General features: G+C 40.3%; 1 protein-coding gene across 1 annotated transcript in view; it reads right to left on the reverse strand.

Moving 5' to 3' along the window:
- LOC132589673 (sodium/hydrogen exchanger 10-like) overlaps positions 1-27662 on the reverse strand; it is a 265043-nt gene that overhangs the window by 126644 nt on the left and 110737 nt on the right. The window contains exons 12-14 of the mRNA XM_060262406.1: positions 27426-27523; positions 23509-23628; positions 22487-22682 (exon numbers count right to left, since the gene is read on the reverse strand). Coding sequence (XP_060118389.1) covers positions 22487-22682; positions 23509-23628; positions 27426-27523 — 414 coding nt within the window. The remainder of the gene's footprint in view (positions 1-22486; positions 22683-23508; positions 23629-27425; positions 27524-27662) is intronic.

Genomic DNA, 27662 nt, shown 5'->3' on the forward strand with positions numbered 1-27662 from the left:
GCCCTGCCTTTTCAACCAATGTTTCTCTTCTTGCATTCAAGTCCAAAGCATAGGGTTTTACAAATGTGCTAGCAGAGGACCATATTGGAGCCTTGCAGATTTCCTGGATTGGAACACCTCTGAGAAAGGCAGCTGAAGATACCTCTGCTTTCATGGAGTGAGTGCATACCATCAAGGGGACATGGCAGCCTGGCCTGGAAGTAACAAGTCTTTATTGTGGATAAAATCCACAGAACATAAGAACATAACAGAAGCCATTTTGGATCAGGCCAATGGCCCATCCAGTCCAACACTCTGTGTCACACAGTGGCCAATATATGAGATATATAATTGTGAGATATACACACACACACACTGTGGCTAATAGCCACTGATGGACCTGTGCTCCATATTTTTATCTAACCCCCTCTTGAAGCTGTCTATGCTTGTAGCCACCACCACCTCCTGTGGCAGTGAATTCCACATGTCAATCACCCTTTGGGTGAAGAAGTACTTCCTTTTATCCGTTTTAACCTGACAGCTCAGCAATTTCATCGAATGCCCACGAGTTCTTGTATTGTGAGAAAGGGAGAAAAGTACTTCTTTCTCTACTTTCTCCATCCTATGCATTATCTTGTAAACCTCTATCATGTCACCCCGCAGTTGACATTTCTCCCAAGCTAAAGAGCCCCAAGCGTTTTAACCTTTCTTCATAGGGAAAGTGTTCCAAACCTTTAATCATTCTAGTTGCCCTTTTCTGGACTTTTTCCAATGCTATAATATCCTTTTTGAGGTACAGTGACCAGAATTGCACAAAGTATTCCAAATGAGACCACACCATCGATTTATACAGGGGCATTGATACTGGCTGATTTGTTTTCAGTTCCCTTCCTAATAATGCCCAGCATGGCGTTGGCCTTTTTTATTGCAATCGTACACTGTCTTGACATTTTCAGTGAGTTATCTACCACGACCCCAAGATCTCTCTCTTGGTCAGTCTCTGCCAGTTCACACCCAGTTCACAGACGGAGTGTTTGTGATAAGGCTCTCTTCCCTTTAGAGGGACTCCAATAATGAACAATGCATTGTCTTTCCAGAAGGTCTTTTTTTGTATTCAAGTAAAACAATAAAATCTTCATTGCCACATGCACAAAACATTCATTCTTAAATGCACGGCACACACCTCCAAGACCTCATCACAAATTCTTCCTTCAAAGCAATACTGGAAATACAGTTTGGAGTCCCCAGAATACTCTTCAAAAAGTGGGTTAGAAGTTGATCAATTTTTTTCATTCACTTACTCAATCTACATCTATGCCCCATAAGTTATTTGCAGTTACGAGCCTGAAATATGGCCAGGGCTGAGGTGACACAGCATCCCCCATAACAATATTGTGAGATAGCATTATCAGGGCCGGTCCTAGGGCAAGCGGCACCTCAGGCAGACTTACTGCCCATGCGCCCTGGGGCCGACCCCCTCCCCTTTTCTCTGCGCTGCCGCAATGCGGTGTCATGCTCCACTCCATTCCCCCCCCCCCCACCGGTGTGCTCAGGTGCCAGCTTTGTGCTTACCAGCTTCGCCAGGCATCAGAATAGTGCTCTCTCTTAATAGAGAGCAGAAGAAGGCTTCCTGTTCCATAAGGGAGGGGTGAAAGCAAACCCTCTTCTTGCTTTCTATTAAGAAAAGGGTCTATTGCGATGCTGGCCAAAGTGGATAAGCATGAGACTAGCATCATTACTCTGAGCATGCCAGTGAGGAGGGTGGGTGGAAGGTGGCCTGCCCACCACCACCATCCCCGCGCACTCAGAGTAGTGATGATAGTCTCATGCTTACCCACTTCGGCTGGCATTGCAATAGACCCTTCTCTTAATAGAAAACAGGAAGAGGCTTCACTCTCACCTCTCCCTTCCAGAATAGGAAGCAGTGGGGAAGTTTGGGCGGGCATGTGTGGCTGCACAGATGACCACTTGAAGTTTATTAGTTATAGGTAAACAAGGTATTTATCTTTGTTGTGGTCTCTGTGCAGTTTGCACACTTGGGTGATTAGTGAGCTGAAGTGCAGTTGGATGGTGGTGCTGGCAAAGGAAAATTGTTATTAAAAGCATAATCTAAGAACATAAGAGAAGCTATGTTGGATAAGGCCAATGGCCCATCCAGTCCAACACTCTGTGTCACATAGTGGCCAAAAAACCCAGGTGCCATCAGGAGGTCCAGCAGTGGGGCCAGGACACTAGAAGTCCTCCTAGTGTTGCCCCCCCCAAGCACCAAGAATACAGAACATCACTGCCCCAGACAAAGAGTTCCATCAATACCCTGTGGCCAATAGCCACTGATGGACCTCTGCTCCATATGTTTATCCAATCCCCTCTTGAAGTTTTCTATGCTTGTAGCTGCCACCACCTCCTGTGGCAGTGAATTCCATGTGTTAATCAACCTTTGGGTGAAGAAGTACTTCCTTTTATTAATTCTAACCCAACAGCACAGCAATTTCATTGAGTGTCCATGAGTTCTTGCATTGAAAAGGGAGAGAAAGGGAGAAAAGTACTTCTTTCTCTACCTTTTGTAGCCCATGCATAATCTTGTAAACCTCTATCATGTCACCCCCTCAGTTGACATTTCTCCAAGCTAAATTGCCCCAATGTAGCAAATGAGGTTCAACATGGCCAAGTGCAAAGTAATGCACATTGGGGCCAAAAATCCTAACTATACTGTATGAACTAATTTCCACAGCCTCTCCCATTCTTCTAACCTGATGTTGTGTCCCAAGTTTTTTGCCCATTGGACCATACATTCTTTTACTACCTCATCTTGCATCTTCATCTGTAATAGGTATGCATATAGCTTAGAAATTAACTTTTCTTGAGGACCTAAAAAGATGTTTTCAAATGGATATTGCTCTGCATTAAGGTCTGTTATCTTATCTTTGGGATATCTGGATTCAACTTGCATTCTCATCCACCAACTCATTTTAATGTCCATATTTTCTAGCTCTTCTCTGGTTTTCAATTGGTTATCCTTTTTTAGCAGATCATCATATCTATAACTCTGATTGGATTTCAAAAGATCTGGAGGAGTAAATGCTTCCACTGGAGACACCCGTCTTGGAATTTTCTGGTAAATTCTCGGTTTCAACCATGGCCATGTATGGTACAAAGATTTCCGGAACCAGTGGTTCTTAAAATAAGAGTGTCCTTCTAGTCTCTGATACCATAAATATGCATGCCAGCCCAAATTAAGATCGTGTCCCTCTAGCAATAGCTGTCTCTTATCATTCAATGGTACCCAGCCTCTTACCCATGAGAGCACAGAAGCTTTATAGTACAATTGCCAATCTGGGAGGCCCATGCCTGCTCTCAGTTTAGAGTCTTGTAGTATCTTTAGTTTGATTCTTGGTTTTTTGCCTTGCCAAATATATTTAGAAACCATCTTATTCAGTTCCTGAAAAAAACCCACTATTTAAGAGTACTGGAATAGTTTGGAATAAGAACAACAGTCTTGGCAAAATGTTCATCTTTATTGAGGCTATTCTTCCCATTAAGGATAAACTCAAATCATGCCATTTTTCCAAATCTTTTTTAATTTCTTTGAGTAGTTTATCTTAGTTGTCCATTTTTAAACTGCTACACTTATTTGAGATGTGTACACCTAAGTATTTGATTATTTTCTCATGCAAAACCCCTGATTTTTGTTGAAGAAGTTGGATTTGTTCTATCGTCATATTCTTCGTCAGGAATTTTGTTTTATGGTAGTTAATCTTCAGTCCTGCCCAGTGACCAAATTGGTTAATCTTGTTTATAAGACAATCAATTGAGTCTGTTGGCTGCTCTAATATAAAGACCAGGTCAACCACAAAAGCTCTCAATTTATATTGTTCACCTTTGATAACCGCTCCCTTAATACTTGTATCTTCTCTTATTTGGTTATTCAGTATCTCTAAGCACATGATAAAAAGGAGTGGTGACAGTGGACAGCCTTGTCTTGTACCCTTTTGAATATCAATTGCTTCTGTTAGTTCACCATTCACCATCACCCTTGCCCTTTGCGAGGAATATATTGATTCTGTTGTTCTCAAGAAATTCTCACCACATTCCATTCCCTTCAATTGTTACAACATAAATTGACAACGAACGTTATCAAAGGCCTTCTCTGCTTCCAGACATACTAATGCTAATTGTTTCTCTGGATGACCCTCATAGAATTTCATTATATTACAAACTGTTCTAACATTGTCTTTCAAGTATCTTCTAGGGAGAAATCCTGCCTGGTCTTGATGTATTGTGGACTGTAAGACCTTCTTCAGACACTGTGCTAGTATTGCTGCAAAAATTTTATAGTCCACATTTAAAAGAGAGATTGGCCGATAATTTTTAATATCTTTCAGATCTGCACCTTCTTTTGGAATTAAGGATATTGTAGCTTCTTGCCATGAAATTGGTGTTGGGCATCCTCTTGAAGCCTTTCAAGAAGACATTTGTATGGCAACAGTAAAGGCTCCTCATAGGCTTTATAGAACTCAGCAGGTAGTCAATCTGGGCCCGGAACTTTGCCATTCTTTTGAGATGCCATTGCATCTCCCACTTCCCTTATCGTTATTGGTTCATTTAAATTTTTGTATTGTTCTGTGAATTTGTTAAGGCTATTTTGACTAATGTATTCTTCTACCTTTTGAACTTGTTTGTCTTCATATAGTTTTTTGTATTTGGTATATCCCCTGTCTTTGAACTTTCTCCTCATTATTCTTGTCTTTCAAAACCGGTATTATTCTTTTGGCATTCTCTTTTCTCATTCTGTAAGCCAACCACCTTCCAGGTTTATTAGCATGTTCGAAAAAATTTTGTCTGGCAAATCTCAATTTTTTCTCCGTCTCCTCTATAAGTAGTAGATTAAGTTGATGCTGTATTTCTTTAACCTTATTTTGGAAACCCTGTCTTGTCGGTTGTGTTTTTAAATTCTTTTCAGCTTCTCCTGCTTGTAACAATAATTTTTGAAAATTTTCAGTTCTTTCTTTCTTCTTCATTGCACTATGTCTAATTGCAAGGCCCCTAAAATATGCTTTAGTAGTGTCCCAAACCACTTGCATCTTTACATTTTGAGTTATATTCTATTTAAAGAAAGATTCCATTTCAGCCTTGGATTCTTTAAGAAAATCTTTCTCTATCAGGAGATCCAGTTTGGTGTAGTGGTTAAGTGTGTGGACTCTTATCTGGAAGAACCGGGTTTGATTCCCCACTCCTCCACTTGCACCTGCTGGCATGGCCTTGGGTCAGCCATAGCTCTGGCAGAGGTTGTCCTTGAAAGGGCAACTGCTGTGAGAGCCCTCTCCAGCCCCACCCACCTCACAGGGTGTCTGTTGTGGGGGAGGAAGGTAAAGGAGATTGTGAGCCGCTCTGAGACTCTTTGGCGTGGAGGGCAGGATATAAATCCAATATCTTCATCTTCTTCTTTTAAAATAGAAGTCTTTAACCTCCATATTCTTCTCATTTGTATGCCTTTAAGTTTTATTATTACAGGACTATGATATGATCTGACTCTTGTTTGAATTTCTGTCTTAACTAAATCTTTATCAGGTTCGTAGAGAGCCAGCACGTATCAATTCTTGACCACGTTTGGTGGCTGACAGAATAATATGTAAAGTCTTTCGAATTTGGGTATCTTGTTCTCCATACATCAACTAGATCCAATTCTTCTACAAGCTTCCAAAAACTTGTTGGTAGTTGGGGACTTTTAATTTTAGTATGTTTATGTGTTTTTTTATCCAATTGTCTATCAGAAGCTGCGTTAAAGTCTCCTACTATGCAGTATTCTGCATAGTCCAAATTTAACAACCTGAGATGTAAGTCTTTGAAAAATTTCTCTTGGTGATCATTCGAGGCATAAATATTTGCCAATAGGATTTTTTTTATTGTCCACCATAACTTCCACTAGTAGAATTCTTCCATCTTCAGAAACATACTGTAGTTGTGGATTAAATTTTTCCTTAACATAAATTGCCAGTCCCCTTTTCTTTTTGTTCGTCTCTGTTGCTGTAAACAAATTGCCCAGTTTCTTATTTTTCAAAAGGTGTTGATCTTTAGCCAAAATATGAGTTTCTTGCAAACAAATTATATCCATTTCCAGTTTTGTCAAATATCTAAAGGTCTTCCTCCTTTTTTATAGGAGAATTGTCCATTCACATTAATAGAGATTATTGATGCCATTATGGATTTTTCTTATCACTATCTTTTTTATCTTTTTAAATCTGGAATCTTGTCGGATATTTCCGTGGTTCATTTGGATCCTCTTCATCTGGACCTTCTTCTTCCTCTTCCTTCTTCTTCTTCCCCTCTTTTTTCTCCACTCTCTCCAGAAAGTTTTGAGCTTTAAAGATAGAGTTTATCCTATACCTTTTCTCTTCATAAGTAAAAAGTAAGCCTTCCGGCATTAGCCATGTATAGGGTATTTCTCTTTTTCTCAAGAAGTTTGTCAGGGTTTGATATTCTCTTCTCTTTTGTCTAACTGGCCATGGCACCGCTCTCAAAATTTCCACCGTGTTTCCTGCTATCATCACTAGTTTATCTCTTGCTTGCTTCAAAATATTGTCTTTGGTCATCTTTCTTGTAAGCTTCAAATGTATTTCACTAGGCAATTTGTTTCGTCTCATAAAACTTGATAGTACTCACTTAACTTAATCAAATTCTTCTTCCATCTTTTCGGGTGTCACCTGAAGAATTTCTGCCAAGGCCTCACTTAATATTTTCTGTACATCTTCAGTTTTTTCTTCTGGAACATTTTGAAACCTCAACATATAGGCTGCTCTATTTCTAGCCGTGGGAGTCTGCTGTCATGTACATTCTGTTTTTTCCCCAGCTGTTTCACCTTTTGTGTGTTGTTGGTCACCTGTGCATCTAATACCCTTAAGGCTTTATTGGTCTCTGCTATCTGTTTTCTGTTCTCTTGAAGCTCTTGTTTGATCTCTGCCATCGGCTCTCCTATGTTGTCTACTTTACCAGTCAGCTGTGCTATGGCAGTTAGTAGAGTATTTTGCATCTCTTTCATATCTCCCTGCATGGTCGTAAACTTCCCTGGGCCAGACGAAGAACTAGGAGAAGGAATTGGTGGTTTACCTTCTTATTTTTTAAAATTATCTCTTTAAAGCCAGTGGCAGCTTTATTTTCCATCCTTATTAGTGTATTTACACTCATAACCACAAATTCCATGCGCTACCTCTTTAGGGACTTGTTTTGGAACTCCATGTTCCTGTTTACATTAGATAAGCTAGTATCTGTCAGATAGTACGAATATTATACAGTGATCAAAGAAAAGCAGCCTTCTAGCTTCTGTCAACAATTTACCAAACCCAAAACAATAATGAAACTTACGTTAAACAAAACCTTTATAGTACAACCATCTTTAGCACCACCTAGCCAAAACAGTTCAACTTACTGAAAAAGAAACAGTTCGCTATGGTGTCTTTTCAAAGAAAGGTAGCTCAGTGAAGTCCAAGTCTTAACAAACTCATCCAAGTGCTCCAAATTATAAATTGTAATCCAGGACTGAATGCCCCATTTGTAATCCACAGGTAAAATCAAAAATTAAAAGGTAACACAGAGAAAAAATAGGATAAACCAAAACAAAGCAATTCAGATATTCCCAAAATAAAGATAAAAAGATTTTAAAAAAACTCCACAGAGGGTATATAAAAAAGGAAAAACGGAAAAAAAATGAGTATATAAAAATACAAAATAAAGAATATTCAAACCATATAAAAAATAAGACCAAAATTAAAAGGTTATATCCATAATATCCAACATCAGGAGTTTATAATCCACTTTAGAAGCTTTCACAGGTATTCTTCCATCAGCCAACAATAAAGCTATATTTTATAATCCAGTATAGAAATTCCACAAGAGTTTAAATGTCTATTTAAAACTCACATAAATTTATTCAGAGCACTTCAGCATAAAGTTCAAACTTCTTCTTGTGCCAGTTATCCTTCTCATCCATATATACTTGCAGATAACTTTCCAAAAATCAAGTCCTTCTCCAGAAAGAAGTTTAAAATGAATCAATTCAATTTAGCCATCAAGCCTTTTGTATCTTTAGAAACTGGTGTGATTCAAAGTTTTGATGGTAAAGTTGTAAGAGTCAGCAGGTTAGGCAGGAACTTTTGGAAGCCTCGGAGGAGAAAGGAAGAGAGTCCCCCCCCCCCTTTTTAAGTCTTTGCCTCTCTCTGTGTTCCACTTCAAACCCAGCTCTCCAATTCACTTGCTTGATGAGGTCGTGCCTCAAAACTTGATATTAGAAAAGAAAGAAGAACTTACAGCCTTTGTAGTAGTGATGCAGCTTATTCGGCTCGTGCAGAGACATCAGATAGAGAAAGAAGAAGAAGGAGAAGTCCAGCAGTCAACCCCGATGCCATTTAAAAATGGCGATCAAGGCAGCGAGGCTCACAGTGAGCCGGGATCGGGAGACAGCCGTCGCTGTCAGCCCTGGTCCACAGCTCAAGCTGTCTGCCTTCCAGGACCCTTCCTGGGTCCCAGAATCGGGTCTCCCAAGGGGAGAGACCCCTCAGCCCCTTGATTAAGGAACAGCTCTGGACCCGCCGGTCCGAATTGCTCCTTAGATCGGGTCACCGAAACCAGAAGCCTTGACTCTGTTTGTAGAGCCTGTGTCCATTCAAGAACAATCAAAAGGCATGTATTCAGTTTTCTTCATAGTCCACAAAAGGCAAGTATTCAATTCCTTCATAGGGCAGGGATGGTAGGATCATCCTGGATTTAACATGGATTGACAAAGGGTAGTCACCAGGAAATTCAGAATGGAGACCCTGAAGTTAATTGTGGCCATTTTCCAACCGGGGGACTTCATGGTCTCCATAGGCAGCAGGTGTCCTATTCCATCTGCTGGCCTTCTTTGCTGTGGTACCATCTTATTATTATCACACTGTATTATTAGACAATTAATACTCTGAATGGTAGAATGTGCCCAACTGAAACCGCCATCTATGGTTTATAACTTTCTTATGGTTTTATTGTATTGTTCCATATTGTTTTGATTTTAATTGTAAGTTTTAATTGTTGTTTTATTCATGTTGTTATCCTCCCTGCGCCCACTTCTGGGAAAGGGCAGAATACAAATCAACTAAATAAATAAAATAGATCAATTTGAGGCATATTTTCAATATTCCTATAGCTCTGGGCCATTACAATTTTTTTTGATTTGCATATAATGGACTTCACTTTCAATACTGGGCTTGCCTTTGGATCTGAAGTCCTTCTCCTTGGGGTTTTCTTCAATAAGGTTCTAGTTTTCCCTGGTAGCTTTCTGCAGCTGCAGCGAGCTGAACTGTGGATCAGATTCTTAAGTCCTTACAAATGAATTGTGGAGGTCCTGAGAGACCACAGCTTTGTCATCAACATGCAGAGGAGCACTCCGATTCCAACCCAGGTGATCGTTCACCTAGGGGTTCAGGTTGACATTGTTTGGAATGGAGTCTTCTCCCAATAAAGACACCAAAAATTCACAAGTTGTCACATGTAATGGGGGTTAATCCTATAGAGCTGATGCTTCTGGCCTATCTCCTGGGCATGAGGGTTCCCTGTATGAGATCCTTCAATGGACCAGGCTTTTCATACTTACCCTCCTCAGCAGTTCCTCCTCCCCTTCTAGGTCCCTAGAACTAGCTGTCACACAAAAAGATCCTGAGACTTCACTTTCCGGTGAAATTCAGATCAGATCTCTGGTGGCAGATGGTCTCAGGTTGTTCCTCGAGGGGCAATCACTGAGGGTCCACAGAGGTTGGTGGTGATGATGGATGCGAGTTCATTGGGCTGGGGAGTGCATTTCCAAGTTCAGATGATTCAGGGGACCTGGCCTCTCCCAGAGTTGCAATAAAGCATAAACTTTCTGGAACTGAGTACTATCAGGTTGGCACTGATGCAGTTCAAGAACATTCAGAAGGGACATCATGTTCTGGTCCAGATGAACAACACTACAGCCAAAGCTTATGCTGACAAATACAGGAGGAGGGGGGACTCATTTCCAGACTTTACACAAGGAGATAGGACAACTGATCTGATGTGCAGAGCATCATCTTCAGTCCCCAAAAGCTATTCATGCGGTGGTCAGAACAACTTGGTAGTGGTCTGGCTGAGTTGACAAATGGTAGATCAAACAGAATGGATGCGCAACTGAAAAGTCTTTCTACAAGAGCTTTTGGGTTGCAGCCCAGTGCCATCAGATGCATCCTGAGGGGCTCCCCAGGATGATCTGATCCATGTGTTTTTTTTCACAGCTCCAATTAATTTGGAGCCTTGGAAGACCCCCAGGGAGGGGTCTTTGTGAACGGGAAGCTCTCTGCAAAGCTCCAGTGCCAGGCAATGGCTCCAAAGTGCATGCCACATGAATGCCATTTGGCAAGTAAGCTGTAGCTACCCACCTTTCAACTAGCTTCTGGATCTAAAGCTTTAAGCTCAGCTGACTATCCTCTCTGCTGTTCCTGCATTCAAAACCATCTTCTGTGAGTGTTTTGCTTCAATGAAACTTGCTATAACTGGGACTGACTGCTGCTCAGATTTATAAGGGGGAGGATTTGGCATTCTTCAGGGCCCCCCTTCTGAAGAATTGGGCTTTCTAGCTTGCCTGTAACTATTGCAGGCAGAGTGTTAAGTTTTTAATTGGAAAAAATCCCAAGGGGATGTATTTTTGCTTTCCTGAGTGATGCTAAAGGATACTGTGAGTTCCAGAAGGGATCTTTGCTGGTTTTTGCTTTAATTTTCTGTATTGCTATCTGAACCCTGTATTTAGGTTAGTTGGAGGAAATCTTGAACTTGGGAAGAGACGATAAAAGACTGTCGATTTGAAAACTGGCGGATTATAATTGGGGCAACTCATAGTATTTTTGAGGGTCTCTTAGATCAAAAGAACAGAGACTTGGTGCATGGTGTTTTGTTTATTCACTAAAAAGAGTTGGATGTAATTCGTGGACTGGACTTGCCAAATTCTGGATTTGTACCTGAGAAGTGACTTTGAATGCTGTGAACTGTGAGTGCACTGGTCTTCAAGGCATGAAGAAGATAAGGACTAAATATAGACATTAACAGTAAGCTTCCCTATGTTTTTGCATATATGCTGAGTTGTTTTGGTACAGTATAAAGAGAGTCACTGCTTTGCTTTTGTTCATGCTGTGTGTGTGTGAAGATTGTTTCTGGCTTATGTTATACTATATGTGCAGTTTTATATTTCCTCGTATGGTTTTTCTTTCAATGCAATAGGGGAAAGATTTTTTAAAAAATGATATTGGGTTGTATGATATTTAGTTGCCATTATTAAGAGTGAGATTAACGTTTAAAATTAGCAAAAAAAATTGAGAAAAAAGCAACCGCTAACCCAAGCCCGCTCCCCTCCACAATTGGAGCTAAGCCAGTTGGAGCTATGATAGCTGATGAATAATTAAAAAGCTTGGAAACATCATTAACAGCAACATTGACTCAGATGCAATCTGTCCTGATAAAATTAACTGACCAGGTTGCTGGTTTAAGTGACAAGATGGATGGTTTTCAAAGACAGCTACAGGATAACACAAAATAAACTCAGAACGTAATGCAAACAGTGACCATATCAGAAACTAAAGTGGATGACACAGTTTTTAAGATGGAGGAGGTGTCAAAAAGGCAGAAATATTCTGATGACTGTCTGATTAAACTGCGGCTGCTTACATGCTAAGGGTGCCTACATGCTAAGGTTATAAAATATACCAGAAAACAAAAAATGAGGATGTCTCAGTGCTGATTACTGAAGCATTGGCAGAATTTATGGAGGTAGAGCCTGCAGAAACGTACAGGGATATAGATATGGTATATAGAGTATCATCAAACTATGCTCACAAGCACAAATTATACAGGGAGGTGCATGTGAAATTTGCCAGAAAAGCTATGAGAGTTGCCATTCTGAAACAAATGAGAACACGAGACTTGGTGATTAAAGGTGAACAAATGGTAATTACATTTCTTTTAGATAGCTGACCCCTGAGGGCCTCCTCTTTAACTATGATGACAAGAAATTTAATATTAACACAATTCTCAAAGCACAGGCCTTTTTAGAAAGATATGGCGATAGATTGGCTAAGAGAAGAGAACCAACAGACCAAGATGAACCAGAGCAAGAAGCTAGAGGGGGAAAGAGTAGCTCAGAGATACAGGATGTGGCGCCCAGGGGAACGGTTACAAGAGGTGCAACAAAGGGAGTTAACCAAGATAATAATAAAGAACGATCATAATGGCTGGTGGAATGATACATTTTCTCTCAGTTAATGTTAATGGCTTAAACTGCCCTACAAAAAGAAAGAAGGCATTTGGGCAACTTAAAAATTTTAAACCAGATGTGATTTGTTTGCAAGAAAGCCATTTAAACTGAAGGACCAACACTTAATGGGAAATAAAAGTTTTGGCCAAGCTTTTTTCTCCTCAGATGCTAAGCACAAGAGGGACCTAGCAACATACGTAAAAGATCACTTGAATCCTAATTTAATTTATGCTGCTGAAGATAGTAGACTGCTATTTGTAGAGAACAAAAAAGAAAGAAAGAAAATTTTGCTGGTGAATGTGTATGCCCCAAATCATCAACAAGAAATTTTTTTTGAGAGACTACACCAAAAGATTCAAGAATATGACTACCCAGAATATTGTTTGATAGGAGATTTTAATGTTGTATTCGATAAAGATCTTGATAAGAAATCATCAAAAGAAAAGGAAAAAAATAGGACCTCAGTTGCCTCAAAAATATTTGAAATTGGTAGATGAACTAAACTTGATTGATACTTGGCATGCAAGAAATCCCATTATAAAAAATTATACTTTTTTCTCACAGAGACATCAGACATCAAGAATAGATATGTGTTGAATGTCTATAACACTCTTAAATAACTTAGAGAATATTTGCCCTATGTCATTTGCAGACCACTGTCCTTTACTACTGACTGTGAAAGAACCCAAGAAGACTTTTAATTGGAGACTAAACTTACAGATTTTATGTGATAAGAAGTTTTTGGACAATATGAAGAAAGTAATGGGAATGTTTTTTTAAACAAAATTTAAAGTCCGAAGTATCAACAAGAATAATCTGGGATACAAGCAAAGTTTTTTTCAGAGGCTTTGCAATCAGATGCTCATCTCAAGAAACTGAGAATGCAGAAATATGAAGAACTAATAGAAGCCCTAAAATTAAAAGAAAAGGAACTTAAAAGAAACCCTGATGACAGACACCTAAAAGTTAAGATAAAGTATACACAACACCAGATTAATTTATTGATGATGGCAGAGATGGAGAAGATTAAATTTGCAAGACATAAATTATTTGAAAATGCCAACAAACTGGGATGATGGTTGGCCTATAAGTTACAGAAAGAAAGAGAAAAAAGATTTATTCAAGCATTAAGAGATGAAAATGAGACAGAAAAACAGGGTAGAGAAGGCTTGAAAAAAACTGTAGAGTCGTTTTACAAGAAACTATACCAAAAACCTGAAATAAGTCCAAGTAAACAGAAAAACTATATTGGAACAGGAAATGTGATTCATTTCACAGAAGAACATAGGGAAATATTGAATGATCCTATATTGATACAAGAGATTACAGAAGCTTTCAAGGTCCAACATAATGGAAAAGCTGCAGGACCAGATGGATTATCAGCAGAATACTACAAAAAATTTGAAGATATATTGCTGCTCCTTTAAAAACAATTGGTGGATTACATAGCTGAAGATGGCAAAGTACCAGACACATGGGAGGAGGCAACTATTTCTTTAATTCCTAAGGAAGATACAAATGGAAAGGAGATTAAAAATTATAGACCAATTTCATTATTGAATGTGGATTATACAATTTCTGCATTTATAATGGCATTTAGACTAAAAAAGGTTTTAACGGAAGTAATTCATCAAGATCAGATGGGTTTCCTATCAAAGAGACAACTAAGAAACAATGTATGACTATATGAAATATTTTGGAATATTATGAAGCATGCTCTGATAAGCAAATGGCATTGATTTTCTTGGACACTGAAAAAGCCTTTATTCTAGAACAAATTCAAGAAATGAGATGCGGAGGGAATTTTTACAAGATACTTCGAGCAATATACGCACACCAGAAAGCTAAGGTTCTAGTGAATGGAGATTTGAAAGAAGTTATTGATATTACTAAAGGTACTAGACAAGGATGCTCTCTATCTCCATTGTTATTCATATTGACACTTGAACTGCTGAATAACTTGATTAGACAAAATGAAAACATAAAAGGAGTAAGAACTAGGGGAGAAGACTTCAAGTTAAGTTCAGCAACCGCTGAATTCTATTAAGACCTTGGAAAAGAGACTGAAAGAGTTTGGAGAGGTGGCTGGTATGAAAATAAATTATCAGAAGATGAAACTCATCACAAAAATATGAGTGTGGACAAAATAAAAGTATTAGAAAATTTGTCTGGATTTTCTTTGGTTAAGAAAATAAAATATTTAGGTATTCACTTAACGAATAGATGTGCCACTTTATCTGAGGACAATTATTTAAAGCCTTTCAAGGACATAAAGAAGATTTAGAAAAATGGAAAGATTTGCAGGTTTCTCTGATGGGGAGATTGCTATAATTAAGATGAACATTAGTTGCTATAATTAAGATGAACATCTTACCAAGACAATAAACTATTTAGGTATTCACTTAACAAATAGATGTGCCACTTTATTTGAGGACAATTATTTAAAGCTTTTCAAGGACATAAAGAAGATTTAGAAAAATGGAAATATTTGCAGGTTTCTCTGATGGGGAGAATTGCTATAATCAAGATGAACATCTTACCAAGACTTATTTTTATTCCACACAATACCAATGAAGCTGAATCAGTCCTTCTTTAAGGATTTGAAAACTATTACTTCAAAGTTTATATGGCAAAATAAGAAGCCCAGAATTAAAACGAAAGCTTTACAGAATTTTGAGAGAGCAGAATTTGCACTTCCAGACTGGGAAATATGCTACAAAGCCTGTGTTTTAACATGATTAAAAGATTGGGTGACACTAACCAATGACAGATTGTTGAAACTGGAGGGTCATGGCCTTAAACTTGGTTGGCATCCATTTATCTGGTATCATAAAGTTGAAGGACATAGTTATTTTAAAAATCATTGGATAAGGAAGTTTCTTTATGATACATGGGAAAGGGTCTAACTTATAGTCTACCAGAAAATACCAAGATGGGTTTAACTGATAGAAGCCTTTTCACACCCACTATTGACACATCAAGGTAATCTGATATTTTACAATGACTTTAGAAAGTAATGGAGATTTAAACACCAAAGAGAAACTAAAAGAACAAGGCATCAAGTTAAATTGGTGGACAAGACTTCTAATAGATTGGTGGACAAGACTTCTAACGTTATGGGAAAGATAAACAAATAGGCTTTTATTCTGAACAATGTTCTCTAGACAAAATTATGTGTGGTTCAGAGGTTAAAACCATTAAACTCTTCTATAACTTTCTTTTACAATCAAAAATGGCAGATGAAATAGTGAAAGAATGTATGGTTAAATGGGCACAGAACCTTGGTTACAATATTGATTTAGATGCTTGGGCACAGATATGGAAATGTAATGTTAAAATGACTAAGTCGGTGACATATAGAAAAAACATTTGTAAGACGTTTTAAAGATGGCAATTTGTCTCCTGAAAAACTTGCTATAATGTACCCAAATATGTAAAATAAGTGTTGGAAATGTAAAATGCAGACAGGAACCTTTTATTATGCTTGGTGAACATGTGATATTACTAAAAAGTACTGGCAGATGGTCCATTAATTTTTACAGAAAATGCTAGGGAGAGTAATACCTTTCAAACCCAAATTGTTCTTATTAAATATAATTCCAAATGCGTTTGACAAAAATGTTAAATATTTATTGATTCATGTGATAACGGCTGCTAGAATTTTATTAGCAAAGGGGTGGGAAAAACCTGAAACATCCTCAAAAGTAGAGCTCATTGAAAAGATCTTTAACACAGTTGAAATGGACATTTTAACTTTAAAGGATGGAGATAAAAAACTAAAGATATATGGACACCTTTTGTAGATGGCTTAATACATAAATTTGGAGTATAACTTACAGGTATACAAAGAATGGAACTTACCGTTTTCATGAAATGTAACAGCATGGCAGAACATTTTATTGTATTTAAATGTTTATGGAAGAACCTTTGTTATTTTCTTATATATGGATTAGACATTTTAGACTGCATACGTTAACTGAGTTACTATGTTCCCTTTTCAAACCTAATAAAACTGGTAAAATTGGAAAGCCTTTCTACAGGTGTATCAGAAATTAGGGACACCGAGAGTGGGCCTCTTAATCTGACACTATTCAGGTCCAGATTACAAAATCAAAAGGCAGTAGCACAGACCTGCTGAACACAGATTAGTCTTCTGTATGCCTTCCCACCACTTCAGATTATTCAGAAACTGTTCCAGTAGATTATAGAACAAGGAGCGGAGAGCATAGTAATTGCTCCCTTCTGGCTCAGAAGGGCCCGGTTCAGGCCCTCTGTAGTAGACTCTTAGAGACTTCCAATGCGGGAGGACCTGCTAGTGCAGGGGGTGGTGTATCATACCCAGCTGCAAATGTTCAGCCTCACTAACTGGAGGTTAGATAGCATTGGTACCACTCAAGTAGTAGCTCACACTATGTTAGCCCTGCCCTCCTTGAGTCTCTGCCAATAGTGTATATAGCAGGGGTTTGCCAAAAGAGCCACATGTGACTCTTTCTCACATATTGTGTGGCTTTTGATGCCGCCGCCACCACCCCATCAACTGGCTTGGAAAAGGCATTTCTCTCTTTAAATCACTTCTCCAAGCCAAACCAGCCAGCATCTTGGTTTAAAGTTGCTTTCTTTCCACCTCCCCCCATCTATTTGCCTTCCTTCCTGCCTTCCTACTGTCTCTCAATCATCTGATGTTCATGACTTGCGGATCTCAAACATCTAAGTTTATTCTGTGTGGCTCCTACGTTAAGCAAGTTTGGCCACCCCTGGTATATTTGTAGCCACCCCTGATGCAGTGGTTAAAAAGGCAAATGCAATTTTGGGCTGTATCAACAGAAGTATAGTGTCCAGATCACGTGATGTGATGGTATCACTTTACTCTGGTAAGACCTCATCTGGAGTATTGTGTTCAGTTTTGGCCACCACATTTTAAGAAGGATATAGACAAGCTGGAATGGGTCCAGAGGAGGGTGACAAAGATGGTGAGGGGTCTGGAGACCAAGTCCTATGAGGAAAGGTTGAAGGAGCTGGGCCCCAGAGTTGAGTCGCCCTTTGTGAGTGACCCCTCGATCGGTCCGATTTAGAAGCGGCTCTGGACGCACCGGTCCGAGCCACTCCTAATCGTGCGTCGCCAAAACTGGAAGCCCCTAGAGTCTTGGATCTATTGAGGAGTTCTCAAGTTTTGCCCAGATTCTGTTCCTGGGGATGCTGTCAATGCTGCTTTAAAATTAACAAAGGTGACCTAGGGTTCTCCATTTGCTTACAGCTATACTTCTCCACTAGGTGGTGCAAAATCAGACACTGCTCTATTGTAGAGTGGCCACCAGCTCATGCATCAGAATATTTACGTGATCTTGCAAGGCAGGGAGTTTCCAATGTAGATATCTTGAATATAATTTACTGACAACACTGAGGTGGCTAACTGGTGGATAATTGACAGGATTTGATTTTTCTCCTTTCTTGCTGATGATTGCTAGGCCCCAGTCTGAGGGAACATGGGTTGATTGATGTGGGTAAATAATGCAGTGAGCATTTGAGCCCACCAATCACTATTGCATTTTATCATCTCTGGAGTTATCATGTTACTCCCAGAATCATAGCCAGTTTTCAACTGATTTATTAATTTTTTAAATTTTTTTCTCACTTCTTTGATTGTTACTGGAGGCCATGCTGGGAGATTTTGTGACTGAAACTCCAAAGGAGTGTGTAGGTCTGATTCAGTTAAATAGAGTGGTAGAAGTAAAATTCCCAAAGCCAGGGAGAGATGTTTCAGGTTATCCTTGGAGGTGCTGTGTGGAGTTCAGCTCTGATTAAGTGCCAAAAGGTTGCCAGGTTGTTTGATTTGGAGACTTGGATCATCTGGGTCCAGGAATCAATTTGTGCTCTTAGTTTTTTCTCCACTAGGAGGTTTTAATATAGCTGCTTTAGGGTTTTAAGCTCTAGGGGAGTTTTGGATACATTTCTTTGTATTGCTGAAATTTTGCCCCTAGTTTGTTTCTTGCAGCATGACAGTCTGCATCAAACCAGGTCTTTGATTTGCTTGTCTTTAATGGTTCAGTATTGTGATCATGAGGTTTCCTTTGAAGAATTTGCATTCAGCCAAGAATGAGGCATTGGTATGCTGTGATAGTTGAGTCTTTGGCATTTGCTGAGATCACAGAATTTCGAAGTTGGAATACCTCATCTGAGGTGAAGTATTTTTCACTTTAGTGTTCCACTTTCGCAGGCCAAATTAATCTTCTGTAGATCAGAACAGGTTCTAGATTAGGATTGCAGTGCTCAGAGCTATGTTCTGGTGGGTTACAGATGTTGAAAAACAGGGTGATATGGAGATGGTTACTGTATTGTTGTGATCCTATTTCAAGGTGCATATTGTAGCTGAGCAAATCATGATATGTCAATATAAAGTCTATAGTATTTGAACCACATTCAGAGCAGTATGTGTACTCCCCAGGGATGTCTCCTTAGGTAGCCCCATTAAGGATGTGGAGATTTAACCTAGATGCAAGATGGTAGCCTTTCCAGTTGAACTTGTAATCCTTAGTGACTCTGGAAGGCAAGAGTATTTGAGGGGTTTTTCTCTGGCAGTACTGAGCTGAAGGAGGAATATAGTGATTTGTCGGAAGGTCTGAGTCTAGTGTTGAAATCTCTTGCAGCCACAACAGATGCACTGAGAGGGCAAGTCTAGGTATAATTCAAACTTTGTCCATATTTTATGTGTCCATTGCCTAGTGCCATAGGAGGGGAGGTAAACATTTATTACCAGGAGGGCTTGTTTTCTATATTGGACCATGCAGGCCTGAGCCCAGTATTTGCAAGATGTCAGCAGGATAACTGTCACATGCAGACTTATAGCTTTACAAAGAGCTAGGCCTCCTTTGGCCTTTCCTTTCCTTTCCCCTGGAGAGGCTAGAAGGTTGTGCATTATAAATTCATCTACGGACAAAGGATCTTTGGACCAAGTTTCTTGGAGGCAAATAATGACATGCTGGGCCAGGAAAAAGTTGAAAGACTTATCAGCTCTCTTGGAAACCCAGTCTGCAATATTCCATGTTAGGAATTTAAGTTGATTTTTGTGCCTTGGACAAAAGGGACCAATGCATGGACTTTCTTGGTTGGTATTAAGTTCAGCCTTTGTGTCAGTTTGTGAGCTTTCTGCCCAAACAGTGGGTTGTTCAGGGGTTAATAAGCTGAAATGGTTTAAGAGGGGTTGGTGCAAAATGTCCACCTCCTGTATTGTTAGTAATTCAAAGGAGACAGAGTCCATGGGTCCTTCTGAAGTTTGAACATATGAAGCTGCCTTATACTGAATCAGACCCTGGGTCCATCAAAGTCAGTATTGTCTACTCAGACTGGCAGCGGCTCTCCAGGGTCTCAAGCTGAGGTTTTTCATGCCTACTTGTCTCAACTCTTTTTAATTGGAGATGCCGGGGATTGAACCTGGGACCTTCTGCTTACCAAGTAGATGCTCTGCCACTGAGCCACCGCCCCTCCTGCTTCACTCTGGCTACAGTGTGCTTGACTGGACTGAGAATTGTTTTCATAGAGATTGATTCAAAAAGTCAAGTTTTCAGAGTTTGGCTCTGAAGCATTTGGGGGGTTTGCATAAGTACCTGTTAAATCATGGTTTGTACTTGAGTCAAGGGGTTATTTGGGGAGCGTCTTATATTTCTTTCTGAAGTTTAGCTTCCTCTCGATAAGGAGCTTTCTTTGAGCCCAACTTCTGATGTAGATTTTGTAACTTTTTTTTATTTCTTAACAGGCTGCATGAGGCGTCAAGGATTCCCCCCCCTTCCCCCTTGTCATTTCTCAGATAGTTGTTACTGGAGTTTTGTTGACTCAAAGTTGAGTGTATGTTTTGAGTTTTTTGGGTTTTAGGTTGAGTTTTTGAATTTGATCCATCTTCCCATATGGGTGGTGGGGTTTCTGCAGTAGAGGAGAGTTTAGGTTGTGATTGGGGTTCATAAGTAAATCCAGTTTATGGGATATAGAGTTTACCTGCTGAAAAATTGCTATAATTGTTTGGCCAGTAAGGAGACAGTGATTTCTAATGAAGTCCTGTAAATTTTCTTTTTTAAAGTTTTGTAGGTTTTCTGTTCCTCAGTGGCTTTCTGTGGAAGAGGAGGGTCCTTGTGGCTCTGTAAGTTTGTCTTTTATAAGGTCATTAAGAGTGTGGAACAGGGAATTTTCTTGAGTTTCTTGGAAATTGGACTCCAAAACTGGGTGTTTGTTAAGCGAAGCAGAACCAGGGAGGTCACTTACGGACTTGCTCCATGAGATAAGGTCATCCAGCAAGGCTATTTCACTGACTTGGCTGGAGAATGATGATCTGTATGAAGTTTCTTCCTCCCCATGGGAGATAACCTCATTATTGGGCTTCTGTGGAAGGCTTTCTTGTATAGCCAGGAAGTAAACAGAAAATAGGCAATAGAAGGCAGTAAAAAGTGTTCTATAGTTCTTAATTAGGATAAATTCTTGGGAGAGGTAAAAAGTTAAAATGGATCTGAAAGATAAAAGTGAAAGATAATAGAACAGAGTAAGCTCTGAGAGGTGACTAGTTGTCGGCCGCTGTCTTGGGCTGTCCCCACTAATCTTCTATCCAAGGCATATCTGGACTGTGTCCAAAGAAAGAGAGTACTCCTGAGCTTTCCACTATGAAGTCAATATTCACAATGCAAGTCTGCAAAAGAAACTAATTAGAAATTATTAGAAGATAATCTCAACCCTTCCCACATTATGGCAATGCATGCTTCCTCCTCTGCATACAGCTGCTGGTGCATCAGAAGAGGACCACTGGTATTCAGATCTCTTAGGCCACACAAAGCTCTTCAGTCATAACGGCCTAGATCAGGGGCAGCCAACAGTAGCTCTCCAGATATTTTTTGCCTACAACTCCCTTCAGCCCCAGCCAGCATGGCCAATGGCTGGGGCTGATGGGAATTGTAGGCAAAAAAAATCTGAAGAGCTACCATTGGCCACCCCTGGCCTAGATCATCCTTCTGTGTTCACATTTACAGTTGCCTCATTTAAACTATGGCAGCATTGGGATATTTTATTAATATAACAGAGTTTTGCCCAGTCATAGAATCCTGATACTGAGTGCAGTAAATATTTCTCCCAATAAGTATATTGCAAAAAAGGTAAACTTACATTTATTAAAGTAGATCCAGTTCACATACAGGTAGCAGTCAAAAGAAGAGAAAGACACCTAATCTAAAGAGTACTTTAGATGAATGGCCAACTTGTCCAGCACCATGTGTGTGGGAGTATGGGCATTGTATCTACAGAATAGAGCTGCAGAAACATATGTCAGTATGGAAGGCCATGTGAGAAGAGAGGAGGGGTTAGAGGGCAACTCCCAGGTTTAGACAAAGAGAGGTATCCCATTTAAGGAGATAACCATACACTCTTAAAGTGATGTATTGCCCCCTGCAATGTCCAGGCATGCTGAGTCACTTACTCCAACAAGCAGAACATCATATATCTAGTTTTGAACTGGGACATAGAATGTGGATCAAAAAAATCCACAAAATGGAGCCAGAGACAGACAAGGGGAGATTTCTCTACAGATGTGAAGGAAGTGCCAGGTTTCCAAAAAATCTGAAATCTAAACAAAACCATTACACGATTAAAACTCCCCACTATAATAGAAATTAACTTTAAGAAAAGAATGCCCATTTTGATTTCAGGGTCATTTTGGGGTTGCTAGACAGTGGGGAAAATAATAGTTTTATTCTGTTATACTGCGCTCCTGAGACCTGGAGGTCAAAACAACCTGGAAAATGTCCCATCCCCCTCATCATGTCACCAGCTGGAGAAGGATTTACTGGAGACAGGCTTGCTACCTGCATAACTCCGCGAGACCTCACAGCAACCTGTGAGATACAGTTGGGGAAGAGGAAGAGAAAACTTGTGGATGGGAAGGAGAGAAAAAGAGGAAGCAGAAAAAGAGAAGCGGCTATGGGGGCTGCCTGGGAAGCGCAAGAAGAAATAGTGTAAGAGGGGAAAATGAAATGTTCCCCTACAAGTCCTTATGGGTCTCCTGCTTATTAGCTTGAAAACATGACCAGAATAAATAAAGGTGATACCAATCAAAGGAAAACAATGTATTGTTTCATACTTCCAAGGAACTGGATTTTCAATTTTATATTTCAGTGGTAAAAGTGAAATTGAAACTATCAGAATATGTCACTGATTAATGTTACCAAAAATGTCAAAACGTTACAGAGACAGTACCTTCATTACTGCTTCAATTACATACAAACTCAGAAAATAGTAGTTGCATATTTTTAGTTGTTCCTGAAATTCTGAAGTAATTCCTTTTATAAAATGAAAAACAATGGGGCAGATGTTCAGTAATGTAATGACAGAACTTGTACTCTCAAATTCACTCATGAATACTGCCTGATGACACATCTTCAGAAACTTGTTTCTGTGGAGAAGGGGGAATACAGTGTGACTTTCAGTTGGCAGCTAAATAATTTGGAGCACCAAAGCACTAGATTAAATTCCATTTTTTCCATATCATATCCAGCCTAGCATTAGTGATCAGGATGGTAAGGAATTTCCTTAGGACCTGTAGACCAGTCTACCAGCAATCAATGATGTTGAGCAGATTATGTGAGCCCACATTAATGGGACCAAAAAGAGTGTTAAGGAGCTGCACTCCACAATATTTGTGAAAACAGAGACTTCACTGTCTGTCAAGGAGTGCCTTTGGACAGTCTTACCTAGTGGCATCACAGGGAGAAAAGTGTGACTCCAGGTTATTTTTTAAAGCCATGTTAACACTAGTCTTCATGACAGAGGGGCCAAAAATTTCAAAAGAAAGCCACACACTTCCTCCTTTTCACTTGCCACTAGTGTTATTACAGCCTTCTTAGTCTAAATTCCTGATTCCTGATTCCTTGAAACCTTGCTGGTCTGCCTGCCTTGGATTACATTACCTGCTCCTTAACTACCTGAAATTAAGTTCACAGTTTTGGATTGTGAACTCTTTACCAGGGTTATATTGTGACCTTATTCCGGCCTTTTTGCTACCTTGTTACTATTTTGGCACTGGACTTCTGGCTCACAGTAACCATATTTCTCATCGTGGTCACTGATGGACTGACAGCAGACTTGTTCAGACCCTGAAAACCACGCCCAGCATTTTGATCTTATTAAAATGTGTACAATATTCTAGTTCAGTGTCACATTCTGTAAGTATGTTACCCATTCCTTCATCGATGTTTTAGTAAATATTATTTTGTACTAACCTTGATGGCTTAGACTTTTCTTCTTTTACATTGTAAGACCAATCCATTAACAAGTTTTTAATTGTTACTGTTAATCCTTTGCTTTCCCAGTATGTCTTTACTTCTTGGATATTCATAAACCTAGAATATTTATGATAATGCATAATTGAGATCACAAGTTAAAATGTGGACACAGTAAGAGCCATAATACTAGAGAAGTTACACAATTACATAGAAGTTATATAGGTTAAGATAATAATAATTTAAATTAATAAGAACACTGTGACAAACAATGACCTTCAGGGCAGACTGTGGATTCTAACCTGAGTCTTCAGATCCTAGGCTGAACTTCTGACTCCTATACCTTATTGTTTTTTGTAGGGTGACTGATGTTGAACAGTCTCAAGCAAAGAAAACCCCCAGTAAATAGTACATTACAGTCTTCACTAATACTTAACCATGTAATAGTATATAATAATATCAGACAGACACTTCTCATACAATATCAAAATGCAAAGCAAGCAATGAACCTTCAATAGTACAATTAGATATAACTCACAACAAAAATATACAAACATACTTCCAAGTCCATACTAAGTCAAAACTGCTCTCCAAAATTCTGTTACAAATTCTCCAAGTAGCTACATGGAAAAGTCTCTGATGGTGCTACTCATGGAGATAAAAATATCCATTCAGCTGACAGGTAATCAATGCAAAAGGTCCAGTTTCAGAATCTTGGTCTACAGCTGAGCTTCTCTCACAGGGCAATATCCTCTTAATGCATCACTTTAAACATAGAGGAGAAAAAGAGGATATTGCTCTGTGAGAGAAGCTCAGCTGTAGACCAAGATTCTAAAACCGGACCTTGTGTGTGTTTTAAGATTTTCTGCAAACCTGGAGCTTTCCTCAGGTTTACAGAAAGATCTGTCTTGTGTCTCCATGTACCCAGTCTCTGGATTTAAGTATCTACAAATGGGGCCACATTGAGAATTGTAATATCATCTGCATATATAATAGTGAACTGCAGATATCCATGGATCAGGCCCATTTACACAAAGGAAAAGTTTTCCTACCAACATGGGGGATCCCACCCCCAAGTTTGCAGAAAAATCTGAAAAGGGGGGGGGGGAATTAAAGGGGTATGTGTGTGAACCCCTCAGAGGGGTGTGCTGTGAGGGGAAGATGCTGTAAACATCTTATCCAGTTTTAATGATGATTGGGGCTGTTTTTGAGCAGGAATGCAGTTCCAGATGGCCTGGCATCATGGGGTGTGGCCTAATAGTCAAATGAGTTCCTGCTGGGTTTTTCTAAAGAAAAAGCCCTGATGATGATAATGCCCCCCCCCCCCCCCCAGCCTGGCTGCTCTTGCTGTTGTGGCTCCCAGCATCACTGCCATAGCCCTGGGCCAATGCTTCTTATATTGCTGCCTCAGCTCCTGGGTCAGTGCCACTGCTGACATCACTGCTGTAACCAACATGGCTCTCAGCAATGCCACTGTTGCCCTCAAGCCCAGCACAGCTTTGTACAGCACTGCTGGTCCCACCATACACAGGACAAGCCCAGGCATTTCTCGAGATTAGCTGTGGGAGGTGCCTGGCATGACACCAGAGATTGGAGAGGATAGAGAAGTAGTGTACAGATGATGGATAGGAAGAGGAGGAGCAGATAGTTTTATATCCAACCATTCACGATCCAAAATCACCTTCCCTTCCTCTCCCTGCAACAAACACCTTTGAGGTAGGTGAGGCTGAGAGTTCTGAGAGAGCTGTGACTGACTCAAGGTCACACAGCTGGTTTTATGTGGAGGAGTGGGGAATCAAACCCAGTTCTCCACATTAGAGTCCGCTGCTCTTAACCACTACATCAAACTGGTAACAGGAGTGAGGGGGATGGGTAAGAGTAGCAAGGGTGAGGGGTGGTAAGAGAGAGGGGAAGAAGGAAAGGCATGGGGAGGTAGCACTGAGGATGGGTTAGTTGACCAAAAAGCAGTTAAAGTAGGGAGGGGGAAAGAAAGAGAGATGAAAGTAGATTGATAGAAAAGGAGAAGGAGGAGAGAGAGGGGGGAGATTGACAGAGAAAAGGAGGAGGAAGAAAGAGGAGGAGATTGACAGAAAAGGAGAGGGGGAGAAAGAAAATAACGAAGATCATAGAGTTGGAATCATAGAGTTGGAAGGGGCCATACAGACCACATAGTTCAACCCCCTGCTCCATGCAAGATCAGCCTAAAGCATCTCCAGCAAATAATCATCCAGTCGCATTTTGAAGACTGCCAATGAAGAAAAGCTCACAACCTTCCTAGGCAGCTGGTTATACCTCTGAACTACTCGGACCATAATTCCCCCCCCCCCCTAATATCCAGCTGGTAGTTTTCTGCTTGTAATTTGAGCCCATTACTTCGGGTTCTATTCTCAGCTGCCAAATGGAACAGCTCCTTGCCTTCCTCTAAATTACAGTCTTTCAAATATTTAAAGAGACCAATCATGTCCCCCCCCCCCCAAATCTCCTCTTCTCCAGACTGGACATTCCCAAGGCCCTCAGCCTTTCCTCATAGGATTCTTCCTCCAGGCCCTTGATCATCCACGTTGCTCTTTTCTGCACCCACTCTATTTTGTCCACATCTTTTTTGAAGTGAGGCCTCCAGAACTGCACACAGTATTCCAGGTGTGGCTTGACCAAGGTAGTATATAGCAGAACTATGACCTACTGTGATTTTGATGCTATAGCCCTTTTGATACTACCCAGGATTGAATTTGCCTTTTTTGTCATGGCATCACACTGATTGCTCATATTTACCGTATTTTTCGGACCATTAGACGCACCTTCGTCTTCCGCCATCTTCCGCTGCGCACACCTCCCAGCACAGCCGTCAGGGATGCAGGCGCCATTGCAGCCTTCGGGCTGGAGCCAGGCGCGCGTGAAGCGCTGGGTTTGCGGTGGGAGCCAGCCATGTGTCCCGCCGGTGACCGCAAAGCGGGTTTGCAGTGGGGGTGTTTATGGTCCGGTGAGTCTGGGTCTGCGGTGGGGGCGGAGGGAGCAATCCTGGCGCTTGTCTCCCGGGGTTGCAGGCCCCCTCCCCCCAGCCTCGTCTCCTTTTTTTTCAGTATTCGCTCCATAAGACGCACGCACTCCCCCCCCACTTTTTTGGGGGGGAAAGTGTGTCTTATGGTCCGAAAAATACGGTAGTTTACAGTCCACTAGTACCTCAAGATCACTTTTGCACATGCTACTTCCCAAAAATGCATTCCCCATCCAATATTTGTGCTCCAAATTTTTGTGGCTCAGATGTAAGATAGAGAAGGGGTAGGGGAAGATTGATGGAGAAGGGGGAAATAAAGGAAACAAAGGCAGGGGGTGAGGTGCCCCCACCCTGCAAGTTCCTTGTGGCTCCCCAATTGTATATTCTAATAACAAGTGTTGCCCCATCTGTGGATACTTAAATCTGTACATGAGGGCCATGGTGAAAGAAATATTTTCCCCCTAAAAATTTGAGAGACTCCCCAGGTTTGCAGAAAAACCTGAAAACATTTTTAAAAGGGGGGAGGGGAATCCCTCCAAATGCGCCTATGGTCCTCCATTGGTCTGCCATTTGAGGGTGAGGAACAAGAGTAGGGGCTCTCCTTGACTGAGGAGGAACACAACAAGGTGGATTTGGCAGAAGCCACTGTTGCTGCCCCTAACTGGCCTCCTCCATCGATGCAACAAAGACATCCCCAAGTTCTCATTAATTAGTAAATAGTGTAACTGAGGGTTTAAAAAAATATTAAAAAATCTAATATTGAATCTTGTCACTCCACTCAGCTGAGAGTGGAGCCTTCCTCTAGTGCAAAGATTCTTCATCTGGAGGAAAGACCTGTTCTTTTAGAGGAAGGCTTCACCCTTAACAGAGTGAAATGGTTGGCTGAAACCCCTAGTTTTAAAAATTAAAATTAAGTACTTACTTTCCTTTAATATCAATATAGTTTTCTGCTGCACTAATCAATGTTTGGGCAGCTTCTTGGTTAAGAATTCCAGTATAATATTGCTTCTGATAACTGGCCTGTATTTTGAAAAACAAATTCTAAATAAATAGCATGATGACAATTCTGTGCAGCTCTGCAACATACCTGCCAGACTCCCTTCTATGTTCCATGGGGCTGGTTTACTCTGCGTCATTTTCATTCTCACTCTCTCTAACA

Source organism: Heteronotia binoei, chromosome 21, assembly GCF_032191835.1.
Source record: "Heteronotia binoei isolate CCM8104 ecotype False Entrance Well chromosome 21, APGP_CSIRO_Hbin_v1, whole genome shotgun sequence".
In the NCBI taxonomy this organism is placed as follows: domain Eukaryota; kingdom Metazoa; phylum Chordata; class Lepidosauria; order Squamata; family Gekkonidae; genus Heteronotia; species Heteronotia binoei.